Source organism: Cetorhinus maximus, chromosome 20, assembly GCF_964194155.1.
Source record: "Cetorhinus maximus chromosome 20, sCetMax3.hap1.1, whole genome shotgun sequence".
In the NCBI taxonomy this organism is placed as follows: domain Eukaryota; kingdom Metazoa; phylum Chordata; class Chondrichthyes; order Lamniformes; family Cetorhinidae; genus Cetorhinus; species Cetorhinus maximus.
Window position 1 is genome coordinate 41993755 of NC_135898.1, and position 10587 is coordinate 42004341.

The 10587-nt window shown below is 44.4% G+C and overlaps 1 protein-coding gene across 1 annotated transcript in view; it reads right to left on the reverse strand.

Annotated features, from left to right (window-relative positions):
• prkg1b (protein kinase cGMP-dependent 1b) overlaps nt 1-5972 on the reverse strand; it is an 855320-nt gene extending 849348 nt beyond the window's left edge. Inside the window, exon 1 of the mRNA XM_078565944.1 lies at nt 5567-5972. Coding sequence (XP_078422070.1) covers nt 5567-5829 — 263 coding nt within the window. The 5' untranslated portion in view covers nt 5830-5972. The remainder of the gene's footprint in view (nt 1-5566) is intronic.
• Between the last annotated feature and the right edge of the window lie 4615 nt (nt 5973-10587).

Consider the following 10587-nt stretch of genomic DNA (forward strand, 5'->3'; position numbering starts at 1 on the left):
GCAGAGTGGGAACTGAAATTGCCAAACCTGGCAGGAGTGTCCCAATGCTGCCCATTATTGCTCGCAGGATATCAAAGGACTCCAATGTAAACATGTTCACCAGGGATGAGAACGCAGATTGAATGAGCCCTTAAGCTATTATTAATATTGATATGGATGGGCTTGGAAGCTTTGAAGTGTGGAGATTCAAAATCTTTCAAAGCTTTAAAATTCAAAACTTTAAAAGTACATTCAGCAGTTGTGCAAAATCATACAACAGATTGGCCTATGTTAGGGTAGCAGAGGAATGTACTGCCTGAAGAGTGGTGAAAGCAAGAGACTTCATAGAAACTTTCAAAAGGGAATTGGACATATATGCATTAAAGTGAAATGTTTGCAGGGCTCTGGAGAACGACTAGGGGATAGTTCTATTATAGAGCTAGCACAGGGCATGATGGATCAAATGGCCTCCTTTTATGCTGTATGATTCTTTCTACATGGATGGTCAGCTCCATGCCAGCATATAATCCATACAAGATCGGAGAAACAGGATGCGGTGTCAGCCCACTATAGAATTATGGCCAAACAAGCTACAAATACTTCACCACTTGTTGTTGGGGAGGGTACTGGGGGTTGAGGGGGAATAGGGTTAAACTATATTTGTGTATAATATATTGGAGAATGAAACACATTTTCACCCACAGTGAGGGTCAAATTACTCTAGTTCAAAGATGTTGCAAGGTAAGGCCCATTGTACTAGTGTCGTAACTGTAGTTGAGAAACATTGCTAATTAAAAGTGTCATTAACATTTTAAGAACAAGCAGCTTTTTTTTTCTTTTCAGCCAAACATTTCAGGTTTTGGAACATGTCAGAAGGGTATATCCTTCTGAACTAGCACAGAAAAATTTCAGATATGATAGAGGGACGCACACCTGCTTTTGGGAAAAGAACAACTCGTCCATGCTCCTGGGCACACACAGTGCTTTTGTTGGCAGACCTGCAGTCCTGTCATGAACAGCCTGACCTTGGAAGCTCCATTTATGGATTTGAACCCTGAAGCTGATATTGAGCTGACAACATAAATATAATGGTGGCATCACATTCTTATGCATTTAACTCTTGGTCCTCTAGGCTAATGTCTGCTGTTATATTGAATCTATTACAGTATGAAAATGTCCACATGGAAGGAGTGTAAGTGAGCTTGAGGAAATTGGTTAGCCCATGCTAAGCTTTCTCTTTCATCTAGAGAGGTGTTTGATCATAATCTTAAACAGCCCCAAAGTTCCTCCACTGATTCTCTAATATTAACTGTTTAAACCCTGATCACCATCACAGCTGCTTAAAACTTTTTGCAATGTATATAAACACAAGCTCTACGATTGTGAAAGGGGTAGGGTCAATCTTTGATCAAAGCTTATAGTAAACAGGTTCCTCATAGGTACAGCTTAGATGTCTGCGAGTGCAGAAACTATTCACCTGAGGTTTTGGCCATCTGGAGTCAGGCCAGCGTAATAAAGATAGAAATCTTCTTGTTATTTCACCTCGCCCCATCCAAGTAGAATGCTGACCTAACTGAAGGCTGATGGCTCCATCCAGCAGCCAAGCAAAATGGTCAAATTTCACCATGGCAGAAGTATGCAGTCTACACACAAACCAGTCATTCAACCCAGCTGCTCAATACCGGTGTTAATGCTCCACACTCATTCCACTTGAATTACCTCTTCCCACTCGGCCCCTGTCACATTTGTCTATTCTCATCCCTATCATATGTAAAACTTCCTCTTAAATATATCAGTGCTATCCACTTCTGCCTCTCCATGTGACAGTGAGTTGCATATTCTCATCACTCTCTCTGTAAAGAAATTCCTGCTAAATTCCTGCTTTATTTGCCCTGTTAGCAGTTATCTTATGTTTATTCCCCTTTGTTCTGGACTCACCCACATCCATCATATTGAACCCTTCATAATTTAAAGATCTCTGTCACCTCTCCTCTTGGTCCTTTACATTCCCAGAAAAGCCGGTGTTAAATCTAAACCATCCGAGTTGAAATCTAATGCTTAGTTAATGGAGGTTTGAGCTATGAGCTATGCCACATTGGACACGGTTCACTTTATAGCAATACTAGTCTGCTTCCAATCCCCCAAGTCTTGAAGTGATCCTTGTTTTGCCCTATCAATATAAAAACAGAAAATTCTGCAAACACTCAGCTGGTCGGGCAGCACCTGCTGAGAGAGAAACAGAGTCTCAGGTCGATGACCAGAACTAATCAAAGGACATTGGTCTGAAAAGTAAGCTCTCTTAGCCCAAGCTTAGTAGCATTTTCTATTTTTATCTCGGATTTCCAGAATCTGCAGTATTTTGCTGTTCTTTCGACCCATTAGATTACAGTTTCTGATCAAAGCTGGAATTCATTGTTCTCATAGCGGTGAAATTTATCTGTAAACGCATTGCAGAAGATTTTTAAAAATAAAAACAGCTTATGCAGCTGACCAGGATTTTAAAAGTCGATATTAAAGAAGGAACAAAGACGTAGAAAATAGAGCAATCCAGAGCGCCATCCAAAGGAAAAACACAGCAGGAGCGCAGACATACTGGGGTCAAAAGGGAACAAAATATAACAAATGAAACCGGACATCAAATCATTGAACAAACTCAGAATTCACTGTGTATATGAGAAGGGAAGAGAGTCAAAGTGTGTCAAAGACCAGTCTGAACTGGATTATACTCACTACAAAAAAATTTAACTTACAGCCATTGAAAATTTGACCAAGTGTGGCATCAAGGAGTCCTAGCAAAACTGGAGTCAATAGGAATCAGGGGGGAAACTTTCTGCTGGTTAGAGTCATACCTAGTACAAAGGAAGATGGTTGTGGCTGTTGGAGGTCAGTCATCTCAGCTCCAGGACATACTGCAGGAGTTCCTCAGGGTAGTGTCCTCGGCCCAAACATCTTCAGCTGCTTCATCAATAACCTTCCTTCCATCATAAGGTCAGAAGTGGGGATGTTCACTGATGATTGCACAATGTTCAGCACCATTCGCAACTCCTCAGATACTGAAGCAGTCCATGCCCAAATGTAGCAAGAACTGGACAATATCCAGGCTTGGGCTGACAAGTGGCAAGTACATTCATGTCACACAAGTGCCAGGCAATGATCACCTCCAATAAGACATAATCTAACCATCGCCCCTTGAAGTTAAATGGCATTACCATTACCGAATCCTCCACTATCAATATCCTGGGGGGTTACCATTGACCAGAAATTGAACTGGACTAGCTATATAAATACTGTGGCTACAAGAGCAGGTCAGAGTTTAGGAATCCTGCAATGAGTAACTCACCTCCTGACTCCCCAAAGCCTATCCACCAGCTACAAAGCACCAGTCAGGAATGTGATGGAATAATCTCTGCTTGCCTGGATGAGTGCAGCTCCAACAACAATCAAGAAGCTTGACACCATCCAGGACAAAGCAGTCTGCTTGATTGGCACCCCATCCACAAACATTCACTCCTTCCACCATCGACGCACAGTAGTAGCAGCGTGTAGCGTCTACAAGGTGCAATGCAGGAATTCACCAAGGCTCCTTCGACAGCACCTTCCAAACCCATGATCACCACCATCTAGAAGGACAAGGGCAGCAGATAGATGGGAAATCACCACTTGGAAGTTCCCCTCCAAGTCACTCACCAATCTGACCTGGTAATATATCGCCGTTCCTTCACTGTCGCTGGGTCAAAATTCTGGAGCTCCCTCCCTAACAGCACTGTAGGTGTACCTACACCAGATAGACTCCAGCAGCTCAAGAAGGCAGCTCACCAGCACCTTTTCAAGGGCAACTAGGGATGGGCAATAAATGCTGGCCCAGCCAGCAAAGCCCACATCCCATGAATGAATAAAACAAAATACTTGTTTCACTGTCAGCTGATCATTGTTGGAGATAGGGGACTAAGTGTTTTAGGGAAAAGGAATGTTAAAGAATAGGTCTACGTGTGTTTGGGGTAGAGGGGTGTTTGAGATTAGAGCCCTGTGTATATGGGGTGAGGGGTGTTAGAGATTTGAGTTTATGTGTAGTTGGTGGGGTGGTGGGTGTTAGAGCGGGTATTGGATATCTGGTAAAGAAGATGAATGACATCAGTGTCTCAGACATGACCTGTAGAAGGCACGATCAAAGTTTCAATTGACTGTCTGCAACTGTCTCCCTCTTTCCCGGAAAGGCTATTATTTTCCAGTGGCCGCATCAATTATTTATCATCAGCTTTAGCAACAGCAGTTGCATCCGGAAGCACTGCATCTGCTGCTGAACTGCTGGGATGCAATGAGATGCTGTGTTTTCTTCTCCAGCTGTCAGGTTGTGGCTGTCAGCACCGAGAGGGTTAAGTGGTCCTGATGGTCCCCAGTACCTCACCCTGTCCCGCGGGACAACTCCCATTAGCTGGAGCTTGTTATCCCCCACTCCCTGTTTCAGGCGCTGAGTTTTGAACCTGCAGGCCAGTCAATAAATGCCCATAAATTGAAAGTGACTTTAGGCTCTTTATTGACAGATGAACAGGGTCCTCCCCAGTGAAATCCTCCTGTACAATTGAATCTATTTAGCACGAGTTAAATCAGGAGCGCCCACTCGGGCTTGTCAATGCTCATTCATCCACCAAAGGACCCCCTACCCCCACCCCAAAAAGTGCCAACCGGTGTGTTTCAGTCATTGTAAATGTAAAAAAAGAAGTGTTTGTTACTCGATTGTATATTTTAAAATAAAGTTCGGGGAATCGAGTCTTTGACCCCGTGGCGAATCCAAAGTCAAGAGACGAGGCTCCACAAACTGCCTGACTGATTGGGTTTTTATTGAGGGTGACAGTGAGATCTCGCCTCGGTATTAGTTCACCCGTCACATTCGCTCGGTCGAATTGAGTGAAGTATTTACACGGAATTCAACCGCGTTCACAGTTCCAGGTCACTCCCATTATCAGCTCATATTTAACATCTGTTACGAGTACATAAAGAACAGCAAACGATTATTGAGAAAGTTATATTACATCGATACATGAACTATTAATAGCGAGGGCTGTGTGCAGGGATATTTGATGGGTCAGTACATGACAGCCTCTTCAAATAGTCACCCTATCTCAGAAACTAGCCATTTAACAGAAAGCACCCAGAACCATCTATAGGTCACGATAGGGATGGGTAGTTTGGGGGAAATTGACGTGGAAATGAATGAGCTGGAGGAAGTTGTATGTTATATGATGGAATTAACAACTCGCTTCCTAACTGAATATCGATGAGCATTTCGAAGTTGACATTGGGTCTGAACTACCGCTCGAGGCTGCGGAAAGAAACTAGCCCAGTAATCGCTCCCAGGAAGTTAAAGTCAGAAACTGCGCTCAGTCGGAGTTCAGAGGGATCTTGTAAGATCCCAAACGGGATGAAAGAGCTCCCAAAAACACCAGTCAACACACACACACCCTGTCCTGCTATACTGGTAAGTGTTAGGGGGCTGTTAAGGCCTCTCTCAGACGAGGAGAACCCTCTCCAAGAGCTGACCGGTTGAAATGGTCAGAGAGAGAGAGAGAGAGAGATTTCAGCTTCTTACCTCTCAGACTTGGTGTATCTTCTGAAGGACTGGCGTGTAAGATCCTGGAAGGAGCGGTAGGTCTGCGGCTCCGCCGAGATGCCCTGTGCCCTCCTAGTCCTTGGTACCATCTGGGTGCTGGGCAACACCGACTGGCATTTGTGCAACTTTCTCCTCAGCTCGTGAATCTCTTCGTCCTTTTCAACCAGCCGAGACTCCAGCTCCCGAATTCGATTATCTTTCAGCATCAGAACAGCGGCAAAATCTTTCTCCAGCTCACTCATCTTCCCTCCCTCTCTCCCTCTTACCTAGACCTGGAACAACCAAAGAACAACGACTGGGGAACTGGGGAGGGGGGTAGTTAATTTAAAAACACACACACACACACAAAACAGGAAATTAAAACAAATGTCCCCTCTCCCTGATCTGGCAGTGAGAGGAGGGATCCGCTGTGAAGTGATGCTGAGGTAATTGTTCCAATGCACTTCTTGCTGGCTGAGTGGGGAGTGGGATGGGCTGGGAGGGAATGCAGTGTGGCTCGATGCTGAGTACTAAAGCGGGCCCTCCTCCGGGGAGCCGGACATCATCTTTCATTCAGAAACCAATTAGGGGCCTGTTCTCCCCCACCCCCCACCCCCTCCCCAGAGACTCTCCGCCAATCAGCTCTCCCGCAGCTCGACAGCCATTCGCTCAGGGTCAGGATTCTGCCGACGGACAATCGGAGAGAGGGTGTGGACTCTGGCAGCTCGGGCTCCTTGAAGTAGCAGCAAGTCTCCCGTGTGACCTAACCAGCCCCCCCACCACGTCACACAAAACTGTCCCCTTCAAACACACTTCTCCGGGAGCGGGAACTGTGAGCGAGGGCTCTTTAACACACACACACACACTTACCCCCTACAGTTATCCGGCAACCTGAGCTGTCCCTTTCTCAAAACAAAAACCCACCCCGCGGTGGGAAATGTCCCCCACCCCAGCAGGGTGTCAGGAATATTCCAGCCTGGTCCCCTGCAGTTTATTCCCATTGCTGTCACCCAATGCTGAGCCTGTCACTCGGTGCACCGAGATTGGGCAGTCAGTCACCTTCGGTGCATGGGGAATTTCTCGATTCGGTACTTAAAACGAACGAGTTTCATTATAGTCTCCGATCCGATTATCCACCTTCTTGGAACCAGGCAGCACACAGCAATTATTAACTTTACAAGGGCACGTAATACGTTATCTGTTGGCTCCAAATTCCTCCAGTCAGGTCCCATGCAGCCTCCCGGAACAGCAGTGCAGGGTTTCCCAGTAACTGACAGTAACTAACTTGACAGTTCCCACTTTATACCGCTCACCCGGTACTATATCCGATATCTATTCGGGAATGTGTCATTCACTCCTATTGACACTTGGTGGCAAGTAACTTTCTATTGTACAAGTCTTCCAGTCTGTCCGCTTGCCTACCGTTTGATCCCCACCTTAAAGAGGGATTTACTCCGAGTGCAGTGGTAACTGGTTTACAGGACAAAGACTCTTTATTCCATCCCATTCTCAGCAAACTGCATCCTGCATCAAAGTCAGGCTTAATCCACACACATAGACATGTAATGCCAACTGGTTATTTGTAAACTGGCTGTAAACTCGCACTTGGAAGATTTTGTGATTAATCTTTTCTAAATTAATTTAATAAAAGTGTTGTTGACTATTTCACTTCACGGTGTCAAGCTACTGGTGGAACGTCCCCTGGAACCCCTTTAAGGACCCCTTGTCTGAGGCCGCTTGCTTCTTCACATGTTTTACATGTCTTCAGTGAAAGAAAACCATTCTGTGCCCAATCGCTCCTCATTTCAGAAAGGAATCAATAGCTGGGAGGTGCTAAATTTCTGCCTTTTGCATTTTGCAAAATATTACTGGGTTAAATTACGGATTCATGACCAAAAATGAAACAGTAACGTGTAAAGCAAGGGTTGAAAGAACCATAGATCATCGTTACTGATTAACCCTCATGTTACCTGCTAAATGCCTATGTGCCACAAAAACTTCAGTTACTTTGACAAGACAGAACTTAAACAGGATCACATCATAACGCCTTTCTCCTGGCGCCACCAGGTGGGATATGTCCGCTATTGTCAAATGTTCAGAGATGCAGAATGTCAAATTCATTCATAATGGCTGAGAGAGTTCTGCAAGTATTGCTGATAAGTGAACAAAGGGTGCTTGTGGGCGCTATTAATCAGCTTTCCCAGCAACATTTATAACAGGTTGCACTAGAGCAAGAGTTTTGTCTGAGCCAGGCACAGATAATCTACTGGCCAAAAGATTCACTCAATCACAAAGTGCATTAAGAAATGTGGCATGTTGCACAACACAACCAGGTTTCAGAGGGGGGCAGAGGGTACCTTCATATTTGTCTCGAGTGGCAATATAGTTGCAAAGTCATTGCTAGCCAAACTAAAACATCTCTGTTCAGAAACACATCATTCTTCCATGCTTATTTGTGAATCAGAGTAAATAACCTGGGAATCATGGAGCTCCCCTTTGGAGAAGTGACATTCTCCCTCTCGTAGGTTTTATTTACTTATACAAATCCAGGCTCCTGCCACAACAAGCTAATTAATTTGATTTATTTGTCAATGAAAGCTCAACTCCAAATATTGTGTACAATTATGGACAAGTGGAGAACAACGAGGTAATGCCCTGCTCTGTCAAACAGTCTGCATTACATGGTCAAAGAGGCAGGGAAAGGCTTGTCCCTGATTCTCTTTTTCCTCACGTGGACCTAGTTTTAAATCCAGCCAGCAAATGTTGGAATGAAAGTTTTTTCCAACCTTAGTTGCGGTATAAATCTGTTAACTGATTGGAGATAACTCCTTAGCACAGCAACCGTAGAATCACTTCTCGTTATCTCAGTTTGACACCACACACAGCCCAGTGTGGTGTCAAATAGAATTTAAAAAGAGTTTAGAGGATTCTTGAGCTGCTGAACATTTTCTAAGCCTGCAATGCAGTGCATGCAAATGCTTGGGACAGTGTCAAAATGCCGCCTGTGCTGTTTAAACATCAAGATTTGTCTTTGAGCTCTGTGTCTATGCTGGAGACCTCCGCTGGGTAAAGCAGCCTTTGAGATCACCTCTAGTGAGACACTGCTACGGCCCTATCTCCCCCACTCCCAGCACACTCACCTCTAGTGAGGCTCTGCTATAGCCCTATCTCCCCTACTCCCAGCACACTCACCTCTACTGAGGCTCTGCTATAGACCTATCTCCCCTACTCCCAGCACATTTATCTCTAGTGAGACTCTGCTATAGCCCTATCTCCTTCGCTCCCAGCACATTTACCTCTAGTGAGACTCTGCTTTAGCCCTATCTCCCCCATTCCCAGCACACTCACCTCTAGTCTGCTATAGCCCTATCTCCTCCGCTCCCAGCACATTTACCTCTAGACTCTGCTATAGCCCTATCCCACCCACTCCTAGCATACTCACCTCTAGTGAGTTTCTTCCTTAGCCCCATCTCTCAACCAAACTCATCACCCAGGAGGTCCTGCTATTGTCCTATCCCACCCTACATCCACCTCTCGTAAGACACAGCTATAACCCTACCTCCATCTCACACTTTCCTCTATTGAGACTCTGCATCAGCAGAAATCCCTTGTGAAATTATTAATTAGGTGCTTTGAAATAATCTTCTTTTTCTTCTCTAACTTGAAACACAAGAAATCATCCCAAAATATCAAACAGGATGAGGAAACAATCTGTAATAATGGACATTAAGTGCACAAGACATTGCAAATAGCTTCATGCATAGCACTTGATAGCTTCATTCACTGTTTTTTAATATTACAAAACTAAGTCCATTGAGCTTTGCAGCACAGAAGGAGCAAGGAGGCCATTTGGCCCATTGTGTCTCTGCTGCTTTTTGCTAGAAGCAATCTCATTGCTCTCTTCCCATAGTCCTGCATATAGCTTATGGCTTGTTGACTTGCAAATAGTTTCTTCACATTGTGTTCCACAGAATTATTTTGTTCCTTCAGAAAATGATGTGAAACTTGAAATTATTCCCTGATACTGCTACATAAATAATGTGTGCCATCTTTATTGTGCGGACACCAGCTCTTTTGGAGTCTCGGTTTGCCCTGGGTATAGGTGGCTGCGAGCTTCACATCAGGTGTGTACAGTGACATTCACACTGCAGCATTACTGATTGTGACGTTACTCTATGTTTACTAATCGGTAATCTGAAGTTGATTACCAGGAAATAATGTGTCTGGCACATGTCATAAATAAAACAAGCCGCGTTTGCAGAGAATGGTGTTCTGGCTGAGAGCCCAAGAATCTTACAAAGCCCAAACATCTTGGCATCCTGCTCTGGTTAGAACATAAGAAATTTAAGGAACAACAAAAGGTATTTAGGCATAAACAATTTCTTTTTTCCCCCATTGTTCGGTTCCATCCACCTGCTTGACTCCTTACCATACACCTCAACCTTTTTTCTTTATGGAAGATGTTTAATGGTCCCTTTGTATAAACATAGAGAGCTAAGCTGCAAATACACAGCAGGTAAGTTAGCATCTGTAAAGTGAAAAGGCAGTGAATGGGGCTTCAGGATAACAACAACCTGCATTTATATAACCTTTATAATGGAGTAAAAGGTGCCAGGAGCTTCACAGAGGCACAAAAATGATGCACTGAGCCTGGAAACAGGCTTGGTTAAAGACGTGGATTTTAAGCAGAGTTTGAGAGAGAGAGAGACTGATTGATTTACAGATAGAATTCTAGAGCAAGGCCCAAGAGAGCTGAAGTCCCAGCCATCAATGGTGGAGCAATGACTATCAGGGTTGTACAAGAGGCATGAATTGAAAAACACAAAGTTCTCAGAGGATTTTGAGGATGGAGCAGGTTACAGAGATAGTGAGCAGTGAAGCTATGGAGGGATTTGAAGATAAGGATCAGAATTTTAAAACAGAGACATCCGGGGATTGAAGAGAAAACTCAGATGATGGAGTTTGGACATTGGGGAAAAAGGAATCTTGATGGGATTTCAAGACTGGAGAGTTAGAGCAGA